This window comes from Geospiza fortis, unplaced genomic scaffold (assembly GCF_000277835.1).
Source record: "Geospiza fortis unplaced genomic scaffold, GeoFor_1.0 scaffold113, whole genome shotgun sequence".
Classification (NCBI taxonomy): Eukaryota; Metazoa; Chordata; class Aves; order Passeriformes; family Thraupidae; genus Geospiza; species Geospiza fortis.
In genome coordinates, this window is record NW_005054429.1 from 1,861,687 (window position 1) to 1,887,667 (window position 25,981).

Consider the following 25,981-nt stretch of genomic DNA (forward strand, 5'->3'; position numbering starts at 1 on the left):
CTCTCGGATGCTTTGCTGGGCGTCAGTGCGGCTGCGGCGGAGGGGACGAGCCCGGAGCTGTCCGCGCCCCGGGACTGGGGGCCGAAGGGCCCGGCCCGGCCCCGCCCAAGTGTTTCTTCTCGAAGGGCGGTGCTGCTTTGGTTCTCTCTGTACAGGTGAGTCTAAAGATGCCTATATGCGTGGTACGGACAGGTCGTTCAGCCTCTAGAGTTCACTGCGATTGTTAGTAAGTTTGTTTTTAGGTTTTAGTCTTCGTGTCATCCTGTTACCCAAGTACAAAAGTAGAGGAAGAATATTAGCTGTAATTGTGAGCAGGGATCTGGTGTTGTAGGTGGAGATACAACTTAGGTTCACTCTATGTATTGTTTTTTTGTCTGGGATTTTAATTGCCAAACAGAAGCACTTTGCTGGTCAGCAAATATAAAGGTGAATTTCCAGTTGTGATTACCATCACCATAAAACCTGTATTGTGTTCATGTTAGAAAAAAAGGTAATTCTCTCAATGAACTTTTTAAATTTATTTCTTGATCATGGAACCAATATTTTTCTATACTTCTTCTGTCTAATTCTACTTCAGTGGATCAGATGAACCAAGATTTCTCGCACTTTGTTCTCTTTAAGTTATTGACAACCTTTTTTTTTGTTTTTATTCTTATAGTGCAGTATTGGTGTAAATTATGATAGGAAGTGGTATTCTTTATACACCAATCATGAGGTCACTTACTGGATTTTGCCTCATTCAAGTTCTTCTCTTTGACTGGTTAGTTAAAAATAAATAATTCAAAGTGCTTTTTCCATTCTGCTAATCCCATAATAAATTTACTTCCTTGCTGTAGAGGTTTTGCATTTAATGCCAGTCTTGTGTGCAGTAATGAGTGGTGCTGTCTCAGACTGTAAAAAGTCTAGTTTAGTCAGGCTCAAAGGTAATTAATTAGTATAAAAATGTATTTTTTCAACTGTCAAGTCTACATTTATAAAAGCATTAGAAGCCTTGAAGCCACAGTGTTAGTTAGTCCTTTTTCATAAGACAACATTTCTTACATTACAGCAATGATTAGCAAGCTCCAGAATCTTTGTCAAGGCTCTCCAGAAAAAATGCAGCTATTGTGTAATAATCTTTAAAAAAACCCAGAACTAACTTTCATTTGTCAGATTACGCCCTTTTCTGACCCAGAGATGGGGCAACTGAGAGGCATTTTAAAAATGTTTATTCCATTTTCAGTCTCTCATGAAAGGTGAGAATACAGCTGTTATAATTGACACCATCACAATTAGAAGCCAACTATTTCTTAATTAAAAGACATTTTAAGTGTTTCTTGGCCTGTCAGCTTTAGCTACACCATGCCTTAATGCCAGTCGTCTAAAACTGCCCCTCGTGGGTCCCACTACAATGCATCTTTCATAGGTCTGTTTCTCCAAAGTATCTGGTCTTATTTGGCAAAATCTTATTTGGCAAGGCCATCCTTTGAAACTTGTTTTGTGTTCAATTTCTCTCTCAACAATGTCTGTCAACTTTAACTATATTCAGGTTATTTGACTTGTGATTTATGAAACTCTCTGTTTGCACAAGTCATAAGACTTTGTAGAAACTGAGTTTTGCCAGTTACTTTTTGAGAAGATTATTGTTCTCATCTCCTTGTTCCTGAGAAATCCTGATTGAGGTACCTTGCCAGTCATCAGGCTTTGGAGAAGAGATGATGCTTTTATGGAGCTGGGTAACCTGTACAACATTGACTAAGATGACTGTGGCTTTCCCAAAATACAGTGTGCTTTTTACAAAATGTACCTGAGCTCAGTCTACCTTTCTCAGCCTAAAGCTTTTAGGAATGGGGAAGGATAGCATGAAATCTTGAGCACAAGGCTGTAGCAAAATTAAGCAAACGTAAATGGTAATCAAGAATTCATCATCTTACCGTGAGGTATTGAGAAGAAGCTGAGCATCTGGTACTCTGAAGTTCATGGACACTGATCTCAGCAGCAAAAAATGTTGTATTTTTTCCTTTTAATTTAGTATTTTATATCAGTCTTTATTTAAAATTTAATAATTTGCTTACTGCAATTTCTAGCTTGTTCAACTTGAACTTGTTGCTGAGATTTTGACTAAATGCGTTGTTTGTTTTTGAGATGCTCACTAAATTGTGCCCTAAATTCCCTTTCTTTACAGAATCAGTGGTAATCTTCATGAAATGGCCAAATGCCCATCACAGCTGTGCCTTGTATGCTTCACTTGCTTTAAGACCAAGCTTCATTTTTTGCGGGGAGGCATCGAAAGGACATTATTTTTATGTGGATTCTCAATCATGTAGGAGAAATACACATCAGCAAGTCTCATAGTTCCTGAAAACAAATAGAAATAACTTAAACTCTTCAGAAACAGAGCTTACCTATTGCTAGGTAACATAATATTCAAACTCAATCGCTAAAGAGGACTAACTTTTAAAATGGGAGACAGAATTGGGTAGAGAGAATTTTTTTTCTTTTACTTACTCTGAGCACTTTGTTCTAGCTGAGAAGTTGTGGTTTCAGTACCAAAGCTGTTTTTACAAGGTTTGGAGGAATAAGAAGATTAAGTTCTCCAGTCTCGTGGGTATCTAGGAGCCTTCAACTGGAAGGAGAAAATAAAGAAGGAATGAAATTACGTCTTGAGGATTTGTTACCGTTTAGAATTTAGGTATTGTTTTTCTTTGATTTATCTTTCCCTTCTTGACAAAGTGAGGAGGTGTTCAGAGTAGGAGGCTGCTGTCATCTTTTTGTCTTGCTCTTTGTTCAAATTGTGTATGCAGAGTGAAGCCCTCAATTTCAAAACCTGCAGCAGAACTCAGTGTAGTGTTATAAAAAGACACAGAAAGAGTTGAAAAAAATAATCTCATTCTTCTTCACCCCCGCAATTCTTGTTCTTCTACTTGTATCCAAAGATAACGTCTGTGGAGAAGAGCAGTGTCCTAGAGGTAGACTAATCTGTGTCTCTGCACAGCAGTGTGTTAGATCTGTTTAGCCATCTGTATAGTATTTTCTGGCTATTTTTAACCTCTGCTTTGGCAGAAACTGGTTTTTCTGACATTATTTTCCTCAGTAATAATCTCAGATAAAAACCATATTAGTGAATATAGACCTATACTTCTTACTTTTTAAAAAGGTGATGCAACCTATGGCCTCTGAAGAATTATGTCAGAGGAAAGGGAAAGGAATTTTTATTATTTACTGGTTTTCTTCCCAATCATCCTTTACAAAAGAATAATTTTCTTCTTTAAAGATTAATGTACAGGTAATATATACTGTACATGACTGTATATACTTCTTTAACATACAGGTTTGTTTGAAACTAGTAAGTAATTTATAGTTATTCATAAAGGAGAAATCAGAAAATGTTCATAAGAGCAAAGATAATACCTACAGTAATTTGTAGTTTCATAATTCCAGGGAAGGATAGCTAGTTAGGAATCATAATCTTTTACATGCAGGACATAAAAAAATGCTGCAGCCTTAGGGTAGATTTTTGTGGATTCCATAATAGGTATGGGACAGGTACCAAGCAATTGCTTGTTTTATTAGGGGGCTCTACTGAAAACTTGTGTTCTTCAGAAGGAAAGGCAACATGATTTGCGATGGGCTGTTGTAACAGATACTTGGTAGGTGGGTTTGAATAAACCTGTGTTTAAGGTGTAGGTCACGGCAATTGCTATGCTTAAAATTTTAGATGTCTAGGATTTTTATCCCAATATACAGACTACACTTTCCTGCATACTTTGCTGGGTGCTCTTACTGAATAGTGTTGTTTTTTTAATACCTCTATCAAAGCTTTTTAATGAAGGAGTTCAATGCCGGGAAAAAGAAAAGGGGTTTTGTACTTTAGAAAGGAGTTGCTTTCATCTTGATGTATGAGATTTACGAACATGAACTGCAGATTGAAATCTGGTGGCTTCTCATGTGTCTGGTCAAGGAGTTCAGTGTTTCCTGGTTCAATGAGGCAGGAAGATGTTCATCAATTTCAATACTCATTAAGTTTTTGAGAGCGCTGATTTAGCCTCTCAAGGGAGTTATCTTGGAATAACTTGATTTGAGACTTCTGAAGAAATCGGTGATCTTCATAGAAGATGTGTTTCTAGATGTATTCCAATTCTCATCTCTGCCAAATATTTTGTTTCATTTTATATTTTGCCACTTGAAGTTGTAGTGTGATTTAGAGGGATTGAGGATTGGCTTGAGAATCTCAAATAGCTCTGCCTTCACTGGGAAGCTTGTTGCTTCATTGCCTTTTTTGTTAAATTCACTTGGAGCTACTTTGAGAAGCACTGTTGTTGTGGAGTAAAGCTTTCCCTTATGGTTTCTTTACTCAGATTTTAGGCTCTTAGTGACCTGCATTCTTTGTATAACAGCACGTGAAACTGACTTTCATTTCTTGTGAATTTCAATGAGAATTTGTAAACATCACATTTTATATTGCTCCAGAGTTTTCAGTATTCAGGAACTTGGACTTGTGATAAAGAATCTCATGGAGACTTATCCAAGGATGCTTGGTGCTTCTACGGCATGAGAAAACCTAGTGAATTTAATAATCTGAAGAGACTGCTGAAATTACTAGAAGATGTAATTCTGTCACACAAAAATTTATGACAGACTGTGACCCTTTGCCACTGTTCTCCAGAGCAGAAAGGCCAAGTTTTCATGTCAGTGTGAATGAAAGCAATTTTTTGGCCTCAGCTCTTCAGTTTTCATTCCAAGGAGCACTAACACACAGAAAATTTCAGTGCCATACTCATCTTGACTCTGAAAGCTGAGAGCAATGCAGCTATTAGTACAATCCCTTAAAACAATATTATATTTAAACAGTGTTACTTAAAATGTTTTGTCAGGGCACTGAAGGGCAAGGTCCAATGTTTAATAAGACTATATTTGTTCTTACTTCTTTTAGCTGATACAACTGCTCAGCCTAGATCCACTCCATCTTTTTCACTAAGACACCTTTGAAGGGCCCGTAATAGGTCTTTTATTTCAGATTATACTGTTGTGGGTTGTAACTTGAAAAAATATAGAGTTTTTGAAAACAATCACTAAATATGACATGTTAAAGCTTACATTATGCAGGTGTATGAGTGCTGTAGAAAAAAGTAACTTCTTATTTTTTTCACTGAATGGATATTTGAAATGAGAAACCTAAGGATATCAGAAAATTTTGGGATGTTGCATAACTCTCTCTAGCTAAAGATGCTGCTGCTGCTGTGGTTAGATGTCTGGGCATTAACTTCCTACATTCTGTTTTAAGTATAGCTTGAAATAGTTGTCTCTGGACAAACCTTGTACCTATTCCACAGCTTTTCAAAATTTCCTGAATAAGGACCTGTGAAAATAGGCGACCCTAACCACCACTCATTTTCTTTAGAACCCTCATCAGTTGTATTTAATTTGGTATACCACAAAGTTGCAAGTTTCTGATCTGCCTCCATATTTTGCTTTATTTATTGTGCTTTTTGTCATTTTTGAAATCTGCTAAATGAGTAGAAATGAAAAAGCCCTTTCAGTTTGTATTCTGTTGTAGTAGCATTTTCAATATATCAGTTTTGGTTTCAAAATCAGGACTAGTCAGCATAATTTATGATTAGAGGTATTTTGAAGTTCCAGTAACTATGAGAAATTGAAACACTGTCTTAGCTAGCAGTACCAAGAGCCTTGCATTACAGTTAATGCAGATGGCTAAGTAGAAACTGGGAAAGTAATAAAAAAAACCCCAAGCCATCCATATTTTAGACATAGCATGATAGCAGAAAGTGGATGTGCTAAATTCACAAGTTTGCTGAGCAACATGAAGATTACTTGTTTTCTGCTTTGGCCTGTCTAAACTGAAGAGAGTGTTTATGTTGTCTTGAGTCAAACAGGCAATGACATTTGCAGGAAGCATTGTATGTGTTATACATCTATATGTATATATATTACCCAGATTACAAATCTTTACCAGACTTGTTCTGGAGTTAGGTCAGTTCTGTATATTCTACAGCCTATGTTACAGTAGATTATTTATTAGAGACAGGTGAACTCAAAACATATTGCAGTGTATAGCAATATGTTTTAACAACAACTGAGCTACAGTGAATGCAAATTCATCACTGTTTTCTCAGAAAGAGAGTTTGTGTCTGCCTCAATTTGGGTTATCATCTGTCTCATGAGGGCTTTTAGCCAGTGCAGTTACTTAAGGAAGGAATTGTTCATTTTTCTGACTGTTGAGGTCACAGTTTAATTCATAGTGTATTTGAGTATTTAAGTGAGGTTTTGAAGAAACTGGTACATTAGGTTTTCCCTTTGGGTCATGTCTAATATTCATACATCAGGCAAATAGCCTTACTATTATGTAACTGTTTGCTCTGCTTAAAGGTAGGATCTTGTGAGTGGGAAAAAAGATACTGTGAAAGCCTGCTGAGTTAGAATCCATCAGTAACTCAGGAGAAGGAAGTGTGCTTTGAAGAGTATCTGCAGAAATCCCTTTTGAACAACAAATTGCCAGTGTTTATACAGTTTTCATTGATCATGTTAGTAAAAACATGGCACAAAGCCACATGTGTTTTGTTGCACCTTGTCTGTTGCTCTTACTGGATTCCTGTGTGATACCCTGTCACACACATATTTTCTGAAAAATCCTTTCCACTAGGATCTTTTCTCCTGAGAAGCTGGGAAGCTTCAGCTTCTCCATGTTTTGCTACTTTGGAATGTGATTTGGAGAATTGTTTACCCAGCATGTGAAATTGTTTTTACTTGATGACCAATGACGGCCAGCTGTGTCGAGGCTGTGAGCAGTCAAGATTTTATTATTAATTCTTTTCTAGCCTTCTGATGTATGCTTTCTCTTTCTTTAGTGTAGTTTTAGTATATAATTTTCTTTTAATATAATATAATAAAATAATAAATCAGGCTTCTGAAACATGGAGTCAAGATTCTCATCCCTTCCCTTGTCAGGGTTGCCTGCAAGTTCCACAGCGCCCTAGCACAAGAAGGATGCGCAAACAAAGGAATTCAGAGCTCCCTCCAATCTGCATTGAAAACTTTTTAAGTACATCACAGTTACACAAGCATTGTAGCTAGTCACGTATGCTCCAGAGAGCTCCTGCGGTGATGGCAAGCTCTGGAGTTAAAATATGTTTGAGATGTCATATTCTGTTCTCTGCCTGTCTGCTTCAGTAGAATTACTCTTGTTCAAAAATTTCTGTACTCCTTACTATTTGTTTAGTAGCTTTATCAATATTATGTCTTTATAATCCAGAAGGTTGCTAACTTATATAATCTTTGTATTCTCTTATCTTTCTGATGCATTAAACTAATGGAGTTAGTGCTTTTAATGAATTAGTTTTCCTGAAGCATTAGGGTTTTTTTTTGGTTTTTTTTTGTATTTTTGTTTGTTTTGGTTTTGTTATTTTTTGTTTTTTGGGGGGTTTTTTGGTGTGTTGGTTTTTTTTTTTTTGTTTTGTTTTGTTGTTGTTTTGTTTTTTTTGTTCTTTTGAGAAGTCCGTTTTTCATTATGGGCTATTTTGTTGTCTGGTTTAAAGGACAGGTGTCTTCTAAGGAAGGTGAGAACCTCCCTTGGAATGGAAACCCTTCCCTCTAAACTATTATAACTTTGAAATTACAGGGTTTTCAGGCAAAGGTATGGGGAAGGGACTAACAGTTCTTTATTGTAAATTTATGTGTAACAAGAAAAACAACCCCAGCAGCAACACCAACCAGAACCACAGGCAAACACCTTTTAGGATATTACTTTGAATGAAATATAATGTGTTGGTAGAGACCAATCAAAATTTTCTATTCTTCTGTGGTGTTGGAAGGGAGCATCTACAACTTTTTATTACTTTATATTGTAGGAAATCTCAAAATAAACCTGACTTGTATTCAAGCTGAGGCATAAAAAAAATATTTTTGAAATATGCATTCATAAATGCTTGTACTTTAATGGAAGGAGTTTCTTTAGAGAGAAGAGTGATTTTATTTTTTTACATCATGGTGACAGTGATCTGTTTGTCAGTCTGACTGGGCTCTTTTACCTCTTGGTTGCCACTTGTAGCTGTTCAGTTTTGGCATGTTGGTTCTGGAGTGTTATCTTAGGGGCCTACTAGTGCCATCATCCAGTTTATGTATAGTCTATTAGATGTTATTAATTTCATACCTGTGGCCATCACAGGTATTTGCTGTCAGTCTTTTCTGCCCAGGCAGAAGGAATTCAAATTTCTTGCAGCCTGGAATGGAAAGAAGGCAAAGCAAGGCACCAAGTAATGGATTAAAGTCGGTTTTCAGTATTTTTTCCCTTTAACAAGGGAAAAAAGTAGAGAAATGCTTTCAAAACAACTACCCCTTTAATTTTGAAAAGCATTTATACCAGTGCTAAGCTCTGACACTTTCAAATTTCCTTTTCAAATTTTTTGTTTAGGAGACTAATTATGTGAACCGTAATATTCAAAAAGAAATTATAACAGCTGAATTTAAATCAGAAGCTTTGTCCAGAACATTTCATAGATTTCTTTAAGAATATCCTCCAAGCATATACCTTCATGAAAAGTACATTTTGTTGGACTTTTAGTTTACTTCAGCCTCTTTTATCTTCATTAGGGTAATTTCCTGTTTTTCTTTTCTCTCTTCGTTTGTATTACACTGTTTTGCAGAGGTGAAGGGGTGGAGGGGAGAGGGGCACCACAATTTTGTTGCTACTATTGTCATTATTTTTTACTGATTGTTAGGTGATTATTGAGTACAGTTTCCACTAGTTATGTGTATTAATGTGGTTTTGGCTATGTGGTGTCTTTTCTATGCTGTTTTGCTTTTATCTGGAAAACTAATCCATGATGTCAGAGGTTTATGTCCAAAAAGGAGACAAGAGGAGTTCTGTAACTTTATTTGAATAAAGGGAGAGGCATCTATGTTGCTCTCCTTTCTCTCTGTAATTTCCTTTTTAAGGTGGTGGAGTTATATTCAGAGTGGCCTGGATGTGCAGATAAGTTGTTTCTTAGACTGTGCTGGTTAAGTGCTGCTTCACCAGCTGCTCTTCCTATTCCATGCCCTCTGGCTTCTGAACCATCTTTGTAACCCTCCATGGCCCTGCCTTCGGTATGTTGAGTTGTCCTGTACAGAACTGATACTGAAAGGGACTGGAAAATAAACTTTGGAAGCGTTATGAAGCAGGCATTCTTTATCAGTGCTGGACATGTTAGTAGGCTTGTCGCCTTCAATCCAGTGTGTGTGACAAGACTTCACCACTAGGTATTTATCCATCATAATTACGCACATTCATTACAATGTGCTTCCTACCTAATACATAAACATCATTTTCCTACAACTGATTTGCACGCATCTTTCTCCTACTGGAGATCCTTTTATGACCCTGGAGGGTCCTTTTAAGGTGGTTGTATTCACTGAATACTTTGATATTACAGGCAGCCTTTCCTTGAACTTTTTCTTTGGGCATGTGCTGTTGCTGCTTGTCACATAAGTTTCCCCAAATCTCCCTGTAGTTCTCCTTATCTTTTCTCCCCTGGTTCCAGCTATATTTATCATCCTGTGCACTTACCTTTGCGTCCTTTTATCTTTTTTGCACATAAGTTTTGAAGCTCTGTTCAGCAACTTCAGGGAGACTGAAAATTTATATTCTCCATGTTATTTACCAGGAGCACCCCAAAGCTGGATGTTGTTTGAGATGTGGCTGCAGGAGAGTCAACTAGAGAGGAGTAGTCTCTTCCCTTGACCTCCTAGCTTCACACTTGTCAAAGTAGCTCAACAAGGAATCAGCCTTTGTTTCTGCAAGGGCCTTGCTGCTGACACCACTGGGAGTCAACCTGTGGAGAAGTGCAGTGGCAGTTATTACAGCAAATAGTCAGTGCCATGAATTCCTAAATTAAATTGTTTGTTGGTTTCACAGCAAAGTGAGGAGGCAGTTGTTCAAAAGAAGTAGGCATGGCTTTGTCAGTTGGTATGAATGATGGATGGTTTTGCTGCTGGAGAGGTTTACAGTTTGTCCTGATAAGCAAAAGCTTGTAAAGTACTGAATAGGTAACAGGTCATCATCAAACTTTGGTCTCAAGGCTCCAAATACCAAATGCCTGCTGATTTGGAATTCTAGCTGTTATTAGAAGATCTTATAGGCACAGATGACTTAAAGAAGGGCAGATCACCAGCTGTAGATGAGCTGTGCTATTTTAATTTACTTTAAACCAAACACACTGAATTAATTTGCCCTAAAAAGCTGCCAGCAATAAAAGCACTGTATCAAGTCGTGTCCTACTGGTAGCAAAACAAAGATCCTTACTCTTCCTAAAGCAGCCTTTCAAAGGTTGGTCACTAGGCCCACACACTCTGCTTGGTGTTTAGATTGGGCTTTTTAGTCAGGTTTTACTGTTCTGAGTTGTGCTTCAGGAAACTATGAAAAAAATTAATAGGTATGTGAGTCTTCATGTTAAATGAAATGAGTTAATTGCAAATTACAATTTTTGGAGTCTCTTTAGTGCCAGCTCTTCTTAATATAATATTTACTTTTGTTTTTAATCCTTAAAAAATGAAAGTATTTACTTTTTCCCCCTTTTATGCATTAACATATATAGACATGGTTTTCAAATCCTGAAATGGAAGAAGTAATTTTAAAAAGGTCAATAATCACTTCCAGAAGAACTTTTTGTGGATTTAACTTAGACTCTGATTTTGTGTTGGATATGCTTCCTTTGTATTTAATTCCATAGAATTTTTTATAATGTTAATAATTTTATGGACAGTGCTCTAAGAAAGAAAGTGAGGCAAGTTTTGCAGTGCTAGAGAAAGTATCTTTTAATTGCTGCCTTAACTAGAAAAGTCAGATAAGCTTCTTAGCATGTAAGAACTATTTGCAAATCTGAAATGAAAGCTGCAAATTTCAAATGTAAATTAATAAGTTGGTATGAGTTTAATAACATCTGTTAAACACAATTCCCTGTCTTTTCTTTCAGATGATCTAATTGATTTAACTGAATTTTAGTTAATCTTTTCTTTCAGATGATCTAATTGATTTAACTGAATTTTAGTTAATCAGGATCATCTTGGTATTTCATAACTCCTACTAAAATGTTTTAATATGCTTGATAGGTTCAGTAGGATGCTTCATTTGTAAAAGATGAGATCAATCTGAATGCATTTATGATGGGGGCGTGTGTTCAGCGAAGGGCATTGTCAGGAAAGACCTTTTGTCACTCCTAATTTCTTGGTGTATCTATCCTGCAGGATGTATTGTTCTGCAGCCTCTCATGAACCTGTTGCAAATTAAATCTTTTTCCACCAAAGGTCAGTTTGGTGGAAGGATGTTCCATGTCTTTATGAAAGGAGATGCAGTGTATATTTTAAAAAGTGACAAAATAATGGTTGAAATGCATTTGCATCTAGTTTTGAAACAGAGATAAGAATTACATTCTATATGAGCAATTCCGTAACTTCATTAAGTTATAGAACATTAATGAAATGCATTATGCATACAAAAAAAAATCTTCCAGTAGTATTGAAATCTTAATCAGGTGTAAAGATGAACATAGAAGAGTTACATAGTTCTGTACATTTTGCTTAATTGTGTTTGTTGAAAGGATATAATTTTCTCTTTAAATAATAAGCTTTTAAAGAGCATGGGTAACTTTTTTTTCCAGGTATTTAACCTTTATAATTTTTAAGTACTTCAATAATAATCTCAATTTTCTCCCTGTAATTCAGGAAAAGTGTAAAATTACAGATTTTTAAAATAGCTCTGTACACCTCCACAGCATTGAGCTACCCATGTGGGCCTAATGTTCAAGTAGCTGAGTTGAGTTTGGTACAAAGGTTGCTTAAGGAGGTGAAAAAAAAGCTGTCTTTTTAACAAGCTTTCCATTGTATCCTGCTCCTTCCTCCAAGCAGCCTTTGTCACATGCTGACTCTCAGCAGTCACTTAAAGCTACCAGGAAACTGCACTGTAGTTCAAACACCAAAAAAAAATGCTCAGTTCTTCAGGATTGAGAGCTCTAAGGATGTGCAGAGGAGTTCTCAGGTGAGCAATAGTTGTGCAGCCACAAACTGCCAAAATCAATGTGACTTTCATACCTGGCTGTGGGCAACAAAATCACATCTTGGTTTGTTTGTGGGAGCAAATAAATGTGTGAGAACAAAACCTGGCTGTCCCAGAGCAAACTGGCAGCTGGGATTCAGAAACATCCTCTGTTCTTCTGGGTATCCCAACTCATCAGTTCTTCTGGATCTCACATCATCATCCCCTGTGCCTCTTCCTCACCTTGTCTGTAAGATGTGAAGTCATCCCGATCTGTGTCTCACCCAAATGCGTATAGGAGAGAAATGGGTCATAGCTCTGCTTCTAGATCATGTTACTTTGGTTTGATCTTGGTACTGGTTGACTTTATGGGGCAAAGGGATCAATTTTAAAACTTCCATTTTAAAAAGCTTGGGAGTTACACTGGAGTTTCACAGTGAAAAGTAGACCTGTTAAATAAGGAAATTTCAAGATACTGGTCTTAGACTATTCTAAATCTTCACATGACGAAACAAGCTCAGAATCCTAAGTTTTTATCTTGGTCCAGATGGAGCTACAGTCTATGGGATGGAACATAAACACAGTGTGTTTTGCAGTATTTGAAGGAATTGCTGTTCCTTGTTTTGTTCAAAGCCATTCCCACACAACAAAAGTAGTGTTCCTCATACTGAATAGAGGATACCAACATCTCTGGTTGAGAAAAACTGAAGTCTTACATGACTGAGACTCCTTAGGATAGCTTGTTTGTTCAGTAAACATTTTTAACGATCTGGTGTGCTGTGTTTTTCAGTAATGAGATGACTGTAAAAAATATAGACTTTTAAATTGGTGAAATTAATAATTAGGAGAAATATTTTAAGGAGATACCTGATTGGTGTAGCTATTATTAATGCCAGAGGTTATGATCCCTTTCAGGCTTCAGATGCTTGAAACGCTATAGGCAGTGTTTTGAAAGTAGTAGTAAATTGCATGCACCTTTTCTGCAGAAGTTTTTCAAGACTTAAAAGTATAAGTGACAGGGAAAAGAATACCCTCCCCACCCCCCAAAAAATATCTTCTGGCACAAATTCAGTTTTTTATTCATTTTTACTGCAGCACTTTTCCCATGGAAATACTGTAAGCCTTAGCCAGGTCATTGTCCTGAGTACCTTTTTTCTACCTGCAATTCTCCACTGAAGTTTTGCTAGCGTCAGGTTTTCAGCTGAGTGTAATCAACCTTACTGGAATTGAATAATAGGACCAAGAGCTTGGCATTTGTTCTAAACCACAAGTAGGTCTGTCTCTGTAAATGAAATCTGGGGATAGGGTTGGAGGGGAGGGAGGAGGGTTAGGAGTGTTTTTTCGCATCTAACTGGGAATATATAGAGCAGTATCGGTTATGACTGAAAATGCCGTGACCAAAATGAGCAATTTCTGTTTCTGTCAGTAGATCAGTGCCTAAGCATTGTTCAGGGCAAGGCCTCAAGCAGCACAGCACACATGATGTGTACCTCATTAACTGGCCAAAAGGTGGTGTTAAGATTTGGCTTCTATAGAAGCTACTCCTTTTTGATGCTAATATTTATGCTGGATTAAATGGGGAATAGTTACTGGGCTGCTCTTTATGAGGTTAGCACTGATGCAGCCTTGCTTCCAGCATTGAGTTAACAATTAATAGGGACTAGCCAAACTTTCCTCATCTAAAATAAGGAGCAAATGAAAGACCAGTTTTTTTCTTAACAGTACCAAAATGATCATCTGAGTTTGTATTTCACAGAATGAGGCATAGCAAAATTTTTCTTTGTTTCTAGTGATCAAAACCTGAAGGCCTCTGAGAGGTTGCTTTTTTTACAGTCTTTCTAGATTGGCATAATATTGAGCATGCAAATAAATTTTGCATACTAACTTAAAAACCAGAAAAGCTTATCATATTCTAGCTCCATCTTTCCTGCCTGACCTATCAGAAAGCTCTGAGTAGTTCAGCTCTCTGCAGCTGTAGTATAGCTCTCTTTTCTGGCTTTGAGTCATGTAGAGATTTGCCTCTGTAACAGGAATCCCCAGCATTCCCTTGGAAAGAAGACTTTCCAAGGCAGAAGTGCTAAAATAAAAAAGGCAGCATCTAATTAAACCGTAAACATTATTTACCTTTTTTGCCAACATGAGGAATTTCTACACTGTGCTATAATTGTTTCCATGCTCATGCTAGCTGCCAGAGGAATATTATTTAGGAAATGAAGGAATAAATCAAACTGTTATAGAAAAACAAGTCTGTTGGGCTTTTTCTGCTAAGTATATAGATGTCTACTATTGGAGATGAAAAGATCCCTGACAAGCAAGGACTGTGTAACAAAGTTCTAGCTGGAAATATATAGTCTAGAAAACTACTCTATGGAAAAGAGAGGAAGAAATGAAAATAACTTCAGTAACTCAATTTAGTGATCTAATTCATGATGTCAGCCACATGCTATTCGTGCTGGGTAAGCATTTGCATGCAGCAGCAAGTGCCATCAAAACTAGCATATCACAGAACTGGACTCTGGCACATACTCAGCACAGTAGTAGAGTATGAATTAACTTTTCCAAATTTAAGGTGGTTCATACCAATAACATAAGAGCAAATCTGCTGTGAGATTACTTTGCTGTGATTCTTCAAGCAGAAGCAGCATGATACTAAGGAATGTTTGAAATGGCACAGGGGGGAATATAGAATAAGAGGGAGCAAAAGGGAGTAATTTTCTTTTGAATTGAGGCATTATGTCATAAAATAATTACATTCTGTTTTTTTATATGTATCGCTTAAATTTGGGTTAAAATTGAATGTCAGTATGCGTTATTTGCATTATCATAAATTTCTTTGGTAACAGTGATTTAACTTGCCGCATATACTGACTCCAGTGCAGATGAAAGAACCATTTCTCTTTGGCAGCTCTAATAATTATGCAGTGGGGTCCATAGTTACTGGCAGCCTATCCCTGCTTAAGAAATCGATCACTGAAACTATCCAGAACAATTACAAAGTATATGTCTTTATATATTATTCTATATTACCGATTGCTGTGTCTAACCACTGCAGATTTTTGTCTAATAAATATCCATTTAGGAAGAACTGTAAAGGAGACTCCCTGGAAACCTTCCAGGTAGCACAACAGACAATGTGTGGCATTGCTCTGCTCTGAACAAGGCACTGTCAAGGCCCAGTGCCTGCTGCGTTCTCTGCTGGCACACAGCAGCCTGTTTATTAAGAAGCAGAGTTCTTTCTGCACATACTTATTTAAAGACCTATGGTATCTTCTGAGGAAACAGAAGCTTACCTGTCTATAAAGTAAATTGTTCTGTCGAGCAGAGAAAAACAGTACAGTGAAAGAGACTAGCTACACTACTGGACTTTGGTTTTCCTCAGTGTTGAATTAACTTCTGCAAGGATTGTGTGTGTCATTGCTCTGTATTGAATCAGGAGGTATGTAATAATGAGTTTTTCTTCCTTGTAAACTTAGGAAAGCTACTTAATTTCTGGGTCTCTCAGAAATGTTATGTTTGCCCAATTATCCCTTCATTAAAAAACCAAACAGTATTTGAAATAGCAGAAATTTTAATTGAATAGTTTAGGAAATATATATTGACAATATAATTTGATTAAAATAAGGCATAATTTGGTTCAGATAATAGTGCATAAGCAAAAGATAACCGCGGGGTATGGAGTGCAGGGTTCTGGACCCCGGCCACCTCACGTACGAGCTTGCCAAGGGAAGATTCACCCCTTATAAGCCAGGTGTCAATATCATCTCCTCCCGTTTTTGGTTCATCACACTGCTTCCTCCGCCCTCATCACCACCTTCACCGCGCATGCTCCATCCCTCGTTTTGGTGGTCGTGCCAGTCTTTGGGGGTCATCGTGATAAAGGCCTCTCCTCTTCCTCTTTTGTCCTTTAATTCACCTTTGGGTTACACATGCGCACCAAGCCAGTATAATGTAAGCCAAAACTAACATTCTATTACATTTTAGAATCAAAGCAATAAATCTCTTATAATCAGCATTTTCCTGGGACCCAGTCAGATTTTCCCTTCTTTTTGTTAATTTTGGTAACTATCATCTCTTGCTTTTTCCTGCTTTGAACATCTGTAGGGAAGGAGAGCAATAGAGCCCCTCCTCTCCCTTTCCTTTTTGGTACTTCAACTTTTTTAAACTGTTTTATTATTTCCAAGTATTGATTACTGTATCCGTCTTAATAACTGTTTCAATTTTATAAGCATGAATCATACCTATTTACCACAGAAACAACTCTTAAGAGACAAATCATTGGTACAGCTGCTTTGTTCCAACTGACCCTGGAATGTTTGGGGTCTTTTTTGCTGCATTTGTTTGTTCTATGTCATAGACATATTTTCTGAAAAATCCCTTCCACTAGGATCTTTTCTCCTGAGAAGCTGGGAAGCTTCAGCTTCTCCATGTTTTGCTACTTTGGAATGTGATTTGGAGAATTGTTTATCCAGCATGTGAATTGTTTTTACTTGATGACCAATGACAGCCAGCTGTGTCGAGGCTGTGAGCAGTCACAAGATTTTATTATTAATTCTTTTCTAGCCTTCTGATGTATGCTTTCTCTTTCTTTAGTATAGTTTTAGTATATAATTTTCTTTTAATATAATAAAATAATAAATCAGGCTTCTGAAACATGGAGTCAAGATTCTCATCTCTTCCCTCATCCTGGGGACCCTCAAACACCACCACAGTTCCACAGTGTTTTTTCACAAGGGTTAACCAACAGGTCAAAGGATTAGGAACATTAGTTTATTTCCATAATGGTGAAGGGGAAATTTTTGTAGCTTTGAAAGGAAAATGTAAATAATTTACAGAATGGAATACTATTAGAATCTGTATTTTAGTTCATTATGTTGTTTTTTTTTAATAACTTCAAACCTTTTAGCACAGCATTTTTGTTGAGGAGTGGCTTAAGTGGATCCATAATTAGCCATCTTTCTTTGTCATGTCCCAAGATGCTAGAGCTTATTATGTTATTTTTCTTTTGGCTACTTAAGGTATGAATACAAGCAAGAGTGAGACAGTGAAAGAGCACCCATTAAAACCTTCTAGAAGATCTATGCCATGCCTTGCCCAGAGCCAAACACATCCTCAGAGCCTGAGCAAGCATTCATCATTTCTGCAGCCAAACCGTGTGCAGCCACAGCTCCAGCCCCAGCCTTTGAGTGCAGGGACATCAGCAGCTGCAGTGGATGTAGCGTCAGAACGAGGTAGGAGGTTTTTCTCTTTCAGGGGTTTGCTCCAGCTCTGATAAACTCTGATTTATTTAGATATCTGTGGTTTGTTGAAGAAATGTTTTTGCAGAAAACACCTACACATATTATATTAACAGGTTCTTAAGTGGATCTTTATAATGTTTGAAGTGAGTTTTAAACTAATTTTTATTTTTCTCAATGATGACATTATTTCCTTCTCACTGGTAATAAGACAAGAAAATCTTGCTCATTTATGCTGGAGAAAAGTATGGAGGTTTCTGTAGTCTGTCCTAGAGGAGAAAGAAAGAATAAATGTTAGGCAAAAAAAGTCTTTATATATTAACATGTAGGAAGAGATGCATTCATTCACGAACAGTAGAATCAGGGAAGAGTGGTATGGAAAGAATGAAAAGGAACCAAGAAAATCTCTCCAAATTTTAGCTCATGTGGGGTAAGGGACTACTTTTATTTTAGGATTTCTAATTTAACAGATACATGCCTTATCAGAGAAACTAGTGTAGTTGGAATCCCAGTCACTGTATGTCACCTGTTGCAAACTCTTGCCATCCTCTATTGCCAGATGTGTGTGAAGCTTTGTATAATAAATTAACTCATCTGGTAGTAGATTTTGATAAGTCTTTCCTTAATGTGGATAGACACTAGGCACTAATTATTGTTCTAGTGAGTTATTTTATTGTGTTAAACTTCTCTTAGTAATAGACAGAAAGTCTTCATTAAAGTGATCTTGCTCTTTTTTCTATTGATAGAAAGTGCTCTTCAAAATTTCAGTCCAAAATTTTTTATTTGAGTTACTGACAGCTTTGAAAAGTGTTTTTTACAGTAAAGAATTTTTTACTTAGGAAATACGTGTCAATGCTGATACAGATACTGCATTTATTTCAGCTAAAGTGATGGAGACTTTGGAAAGCAACTTGCTTAAGCTGTCTAATACAGAATATGGTGATCCATTTTTAGGTAAGTTGTTGTCTGAACTGAAATAATGACAGATTACTGATTCTTTGATTACTCTCGCAGTATTTATGTGTGGAAAGGCCATACTTACCCTGAATTTCCATGTTTTTGGAAGAGGAGACTAAGTGTGACTAAAGAAATGTGTCTGTCATAAATTTCCCGATACTGTCTCACCTTTTAGACTAAAAGTAGGGACTGAAGACAGAGAAGTGTCATATATTGAATGTATCCTTTTCCCATAACAATTCTTCATAAAACAGTAATTTTGAACAAATGTATTTGAAATTCCTTTAAAGTTGTTATTATTCACTTATTTTTCCTATATAGTCATGTCATTCACTATTCTTGTGGCTGTGGTTCTATTGTGGGACTTTTTTTAGATATTCTGTGTATTTGTTTTAGACGTTTACATACAAAAAGCATTACAATTTGGGAAGCAAAAAGAAAAGTAATAGAGAAAATAGCCATGTTTGTACTGCTTTGCTACCATTTTGATATTGTAATTAAGTCAGAGTAAGTGGGAAAAAAGTTATTCTTAGAATAATCTCATAACTGCAAATTGAATCTGTAAATACACACATGGGTAGTTATTTACAAGTTCCAGGATGAGGTAGTTGCCATCTATTTTACCCATACAGACACAAAGATACTTCTTTGCACCTTGCACAACAACTATGAAAGATATTTTTGCTCACAGTTGATGAAAATCAATCTAGAAATCATATCTTCATGCTGAATGGAAGATATCTGCTTTCAGAAAGCTAGGTCTGCTCACCTCTCGCATAATTTAACATTGACTCTTCTTGATGCCTAAAATATATGATAGATAAGAGGGCTTCTCAAGGTTTCCTGAGTAGGTACCTACTGGAAATAGTGAAATTGATACTTGTTCAAAACCAGATATTCCAAAATCATGGCACAGACCAGAAATTTGGCATGAAGATTATATAAGAAAATCAAGTCTTCATAAGGTTCCATTAAAACTGCTGCCCTTTCCTATTGTAATTGGTTGGCAAGCATGGATACTAGGAGACTTTACTGTTGTAATTTCCTTCTTTTTTTTAAAGCCCTGCTCTATTTTTAATATCCTGCTCTATTTTATTATGTATGTGAATTGCTTGCACATACACATGCTGATCTTGTTGTGTATTTATATATGTCAGCAGTAATTTTTTCTCGTAATAAATGATGCTGGTTTTCAGTCCCATTACTTAGTTTTAACCTGAAAAGATACATGGAGGGCTCAGCAACTCAGGAGAAGATAGATTGATTCTTTCAGTTCAAAATTGTGTTAAATTTTGGTTTGGATGCTTTTTCTCTTCTGGCTACAGCTATGCTCGTGGAAGAAAAAATATTTAAATAGTTGCCCTTTACTAACTTGATTAATAAATTTGCCCATGTTGAGTCAATCCCAAATTAGATAAGTGAAATCTGTTAAGATATTCACAGTTATGGAAGTTATAGAAATGTAAGTGATTAGGTTAGTCTGCAAGAAAGAAAACAAGAAAATCAGGTTACAAGCAAGAAAGAAAACAGTATTTAAAACAGTACTGCCAGAGGTCAGTAATAAGAATTGCCTTATTTTTATACAGCATTATCTGTTAGGTTCATGAAGAGAAATAAGGGACAGTTAAAAGGTGCATGTAACAAAATGGCCCGTATGCCTTCAAAATACAGTTTGTTGGTCCTTAAGTATTGTGTTTATGTGGGTAAGAATTTGTCTCTAACTCTAAAATTTTCAGTTTAATCCTGAGTCTGGATGTAGATGGGGAGGGGAAGTAAAAAATAAACCTGAAAAAGGAATATTGCAGCTTCAGCTTTGATCGCCAGATAGGTTAAAACAGTGCTTTTGTAGGTACTCCTGCAGTTTCATGGAGTTTGAAAAGAAGACTGTTTAATGGGTATCATCATCTTAGTGAGTGAATATTTTCAAACTGCTCTCCAGAGAACATGAAAGAAAGCGGAATTAAGTGAATGTGGTGAATTTTTAATTAGGCAGTGTTGTAGAAATGTAGGCCAAATGGCTTTCTCCTCTTCCTGAGTTGTTTGTAGACAAAATTATCTTGAGCGAAGGAGATTAACAGGCATCAAATAAAGGACCTAAGTGGAAAGCTTCACTTTTATTTCAGTTGGCTATAGCTGAGGCCATAAATCTGTCGGACAAGCTTAGTTAATGGTGTTAATGGATTTATGAAGTAAAAAGTCAATGTATTACAACTTTGTGAATTACACATAAATAAATGGGATAAATGGGATCAAGGACATTATGGATTTGTGTTATTTTTCCTCTACCAGTTTTAGGTGGTAAGTAGTGTTTTTAGTTTGAGGAAGTGGTACATTCAATCCAAATGATAAATGTTGAGCTTCTGTAACATATAACATGAACTTTGAGGTTTCAGGCATGATGGAATGCCCCTCTTTCTGACTCACTCAATCCCCTCCCACCTCTGGTGGGAGACACAGAAGGTGGAAATTACTGGGTTGAAATAAGAACAAAAGTAACACTCGGTAGCAAGTAAAACATCACAAACTAATTTATTCTTTTTTCAATTCTGTTTTTTTTCCCCTTAGATTAATTATGAGGATTTGTGCATAATAACTCATCTTTCTTAGCAGGACATGAAAGCTTTCCTAGATAATTAACAATTTTGCTGTGACAGATATCTTGTATTCTGAATGTATGCTGAATCCAATTACTACAGAGTTTATATATAAAAACCAATGTATTTATATGCTATGCTGCAATACAGTGAAGTGACAAATGAAGAGCTGAACCAAAACTAACAATCCAACAAAGAATCATAATAACTGCATGATAAAAACTACTTTTCAATGCTCAATTATTGAAGTGTTTGTAAGTCAATTTTGTGATGTTATGATAAATTGAAATGGGCATATATATATATGCATAACCTGTGCAGTACATACGATGTTTATATAAAAAGAGGGACTGAAAGATCACAGAAGATATGATTCAAGGAAACCAGGTTCAGTTTCTGCTTCAACAGAAATGTAGTGTTTCCATTATGCCTTCTGGAATAACTTTATCCTAAGTTTGTGGTCAGTGCCTACATAAATGAGGGTGTCACATCTGTTCTGGTTGTGTAGTGAGGTGGCTGAAAAGCTGCGTGAGAACAGTTTGTCCTATACCCAGAGCTGTCCAGCTCCCATGTTGGAGCTGGTTCATGCCTGGAGAGCTGGCAGTGTGGATGAAGTTATGTAATCTGTTCAGTGCTTCTGGGGACATAATAAGGATTAGTCTTCGGACTTAATATGCAGTTCGAAATATTGATGTGCTTTAGGCATTTAATCTGCCTCTAGCAGTTTTATAAACCATTTCAACTCATCTAAAGAGGAATAATATATGACTGGCTCCCTTTTTAAAAAATTAGAAATATTCTGTGTAACAGTTACCACTGTCTGAAAGTTCATAAGAAATTGTACATTGAGAGAAGTCTTCATCTGTTATGTGTAGGCACAGGGTGTGTGGTGATTGGAAATGGGGCTGTGGCTGATCCCTGATTGGCTCCAGCTGTGCAGGACAGGTGAATGCTGTTGAAGGTGAGGAGCCATGGAGTGCCCAGGGGTGCTGGGCAATCACACAGGGAGCAGAGGGCACACAGGGGCAGTGCGTCAACAGAAGGGCATAAAAAGCTGGGCTGAAGAGCAATAAGCAGCAGATGCTTGAAGCTGTATTTGGTGTAGTAGCTCCAACGTTGTTCTGGTAGTTATGATGGCTTTTCATATCTAAATATACGTACACAGGTAGGTGAAAACCTTTCTATGTTATCTGTATAATATAGTGTTCCAGGTGCACAGCAAAATAAAATAAGACTTAAATCCATCACAATGTCATTTATCTAGGTGTCTAGTGATGTTCTTCTCCATGCTTTTCCTAGGATTTAAATTAGGACAAAAGGGGATTATTTACTTGACCAATAATCTCTTTCTTACTAAAGCTTTCCAAAGTCTATCCTTAAATGTGTAAAGGCTCAAAGGATTGAGTAGAGTTGTTGTGTCAAAGTTTATGAAACAGAAATTATTTAGGAATTTTTTTATTAAATTTTCTTTCCATAACTGTGCCAAATTTCAATTGAAAAACATTTGCTATCAGACACTACTGTGTATGTATAAAATATATCACTGGATTTCAGGATACAGAGAGATCAGAACAGCTGCTTTTTATCCCCTGTCGTAAAATTGAAATGCAGTTTTGGCCCTTCAGAAAAGTATGATAGCAAGAAAGATAGCCAAGCAGTTAAGACCCAAAAAGAAAGATTCAAAATGTGGACTTAGGTATCTATTTCTGAACTAAATGCTTCTGCATTATTGTGTAAAGGATTACCAGAAATGAAATTGTCTTCAATGTTTTATCATGTAAGTGACGTTATAGGGCAAATCTTACTGTTATGCATTAAGTGTTGCCAAATTATATGTCAGGAAGCGTTGATTAGTTTTCATGATTGTTGGAGGTTAAGTTTCTTTCCTTTTGTTCCTTTTTACTTACAGAATTTTTTCCCATAAGTTGCTAGGACACATTAGCAACTGAGTACTTAGAAAAACTAAAGAAGTGGCCAAGCTTCAGGAGAGAAGGGCATCTGGTTGCACTTGTCTTTTCCCACAGTCTCTTTCTGAGGGGGGAGATAGCGCAGGAGTTGGGCAGGTAAAGGATGGGGCTGGGGTGGCTGCTGGGTAGGGAATTGGCTGCTCCAGAGCCCAGCCCAGAGCTGCTTCTGCTGCCCTAGGGTGGGTGAGCCTCTGTGTGTGAGAACAGCCCCTGGTCTTTGAGATGTAAGACTTGATAAAAAGATGGATGCTTAAATCTTTCTGCTGTTAGTAGGTACTCTGGAAACTCACACAGAGAGGTCTTGTAAAGGGTCATGTGCGTTGTGCTTTTGTCGGTGAGACTCTTGTAGCTAAGCAGCTGTGTTGGGTCCTTTGGGCAGTGGAGCTGCAGGGCTGGCTTCTCTGAGGAGCTGCTGGAAGCTTCCCCTATGTCTGCTGGAGCCTATGGCAGCAGCTCCAAGGCAGACCACCTGCTTGGCAAGGCTGAGCTCATCAGTGCCTGTGGAAGTGCCTTTGGAGTAACAGATTTGAGAAGGGAGAAAAAAATACACAAGGGCAACTTCAGCTGGAACAGAGATTCTCTTGCAGCCTGTGATGAAGACCATGGTGAGGCAGGCTGTGCCCTCGCTGGAGCCTGTGGAGATCCATGGTGGAGCAGGGACCAGCAGCTTACAGCCTCAAGGGGCTTGTTCAAGTGCTAAATAATATTCCCCTTTTTACTGTATTAATAGCATTACATAGTGGGAGAGTACTTTTATGTATAAAATAAGTCATCAACTGCTGAAAGCAAGAATAGGAAGTATCTTTGAATTTTAGAAAATGGTTCTTTATAAATTTCTTTAATTTTAAGGGTTGTTTTGGGTTTTTGTTTTGCTAAAACATATTTTGACTACATTTCAGGCAACATAGCAGATGTCTCTAGGTGAAAGATTTTTTTATAGAAGGGAGATGCTGCAATTTGAAATATGTGTCCTTGAAAGCATAAAAATGTTTAGCAGGTAAAGTGTGTTGAGCACAGAGGGAAAACTTATTCATAACTTCAAATTACTTAAATCTAAAAAGTTACAAAAGTTTTGCCAACATTTGCTGGTTTTTAGTACTAGGTGAACTCATAATGTCTAATTGTCTAAAGCTTCCCTCATTGAAATAGACTTTTTAATATAAGTATAGTCTTTCTTTCAGCTTAAATGACCTAGTTTAGGTTTCATAGGCCTGCCTCTTCATTTTACTAGCTCCTAAAACTAAGAGCTCAAACCTAGGCATTAGCCAAATATGCAGAGTTGCTAAGTACCGTTTCCTACTTTATGTACCTACCTGAAGCCTTCTTTTAACTACATTCATTTTTTGTTGAGCAGAGAGTAAGTTGTATATGAAGTTACATAATTGTTTAAAATAAATAAAACCCCTGAATTAGGCACATTGACAATTAAAATGAGCTGTTTTGTACATTAAGAAATCCCATCACAGATTTAGCATGGTTAATATCAGTGTTAGAAATTATCAAGGGTACATTTTGTATAATCATTTTGTAGTAACTAAATTGAGGAAAAAATAGTGCTCAGTAAATGTTCTGGTTTTTAATATTTTAATATGCAAAATGTTTAGGGTGCATGAGGTAATTGTGATTGTTTTTTTAATTTTTGTAGTACTTAGTGTAGAGATTTTAACTGAACAACTTAATGAAAAATACTTAAATGTTGCAGATGAACATTTATGAATTTAAAATCCATGAAATCCAAGATTGTGGTTCCCACAGCAACCACGACTTTTTTCTTGGCTTCTATTTAGGGTTTCGAATTACTGAGCTAAATGCTGTTCCTAGTCTACCTGACTTTTCACATGTTGATGTGAAAGCTGAGATGGGAACTTGACTCAGGATTTGTGGGTAAATTTTGTCTGAATGTGTTTCTTTTTCCGATTTGTCCAAGATAAAATTATGTGGCAGTGATTATTCCATCTTTTTAATCTTTAATATATTTTTTTCAAGAGTAGCCATTTTCCAACATTGATTAAAACTTTACAGTCCAACACTGCACAGGAATTGCCCTTCATTTTACTTCTGCTGGGTGTGTAGGACGAGAATTGTCATAATTCTTTGCTGAACAATATGGATGATCTCTGAGGGAGGTCCTCAGTTTCCTGCAGCTCTCTTATGGTACTCAACTAAGTTTTCATGAAAACGTCAGCTGAGCAATTAAAACCAAATCCAGTGAGAAAGCAAACATTTCCCCCATGAAGACCTCCTACCACCATCAGGTACACCTGCTAAAATGTGTTCTGAGGCACTTACTGCAATATCTGACTCTGCAAATTTTCAAATGGAATGTCTGGGTGTGTGTAGGGGAACTGGACATTTCAGTTGCTTGTTTAGATTTAAAACATGAGATGTTACTCTGGTCTGCAGGCTGTGCTGCGTGTTTGCTGAAACATCCTGAGCCTCAACAACTGTGAGTCAAGTAGTTGAATATTCATGTTACTTTGTTTTTTAGAACTACTGTAAAAGAGTAGTTAGCCTTTTTATTTGAAGGCTAATTAAAAAACCGTTTCTATTGACCTTCTACTAAAAATAGCAGTCACTTCTAATTTAAGATGAACATTGTAACATTTCAAGTATAAAGCTTTAACAGGAAAATAAGTGCGTTATTAAAATGTGTACGCATAAAATGAATATTCAACTGTGGTTGTAATAATGCTGTTTGTTTCTATCCATTATAATCTAAAATGAGCCCATTGTTTTCTTCTGATTTTCCTTCAGATGTAGGCAAGGACAAAGATACATACACAGATGATTCAGAACATGGGAATTATGATGCTCGTACAGATCAGTCATTGCTTATTCAAAATAAGCTCACCAGGCAGAAAACAGAACCTCGAACTAAATCTTCTTTAAAGGTAATGGACACAAAATTCTATTAAATTGTATCAACTGTCAGAATCTGCTTAAATATTTTTAAAATGCAATTTCTAAAGCAGCATATGTTGCAGCCTAAGTAAATAGGCGTCTCATTTAAGAAATTTAGGTGGCTCCCAAATTGTTGAAAATGATAAAACTTCTAAAATAATTTTAGTTAAAGGTTTTAAATAACTTTTAATTAATTGTTTTAATTAATCATAGGCAGTGTGTTGTTGCGGTGCACAATGCGACCGCTTTTCAGTTGCTGTTACATGTTTTTTAAGTTTGCATTTTAAGTTTAAAGTTTATTCTGTATTAAGTCAAATTGTGTTA

At 36.6% G+C, this 25,981-nt stretch overlaps 1 protein-coding gene across 1 annotated transcript in view; it reads left to right on the plus strand.

Annotated features, from left to right (window-relative positions):
* The window catches only part of ANO3 (anoctamin 3), a 112,072-nt gene that overhangs the window by 23,758 nt on the left and 62,333 nt on the right, over nucleotides 1-25,981 (plus strand). The window contains 3 exon segments of the mRNA XM_031061879.1: nucleotides 17,020-17,232; nucleotides 18,121-18,192; nucleotides 25,511-25,647. Of these exon segments, the coding sequence (XP_030917739.1) occupies nucleotides 17,020-17,232; nucleotides 18,121-18,192; nucleotides 25,511-25,647 (422 nt within the window).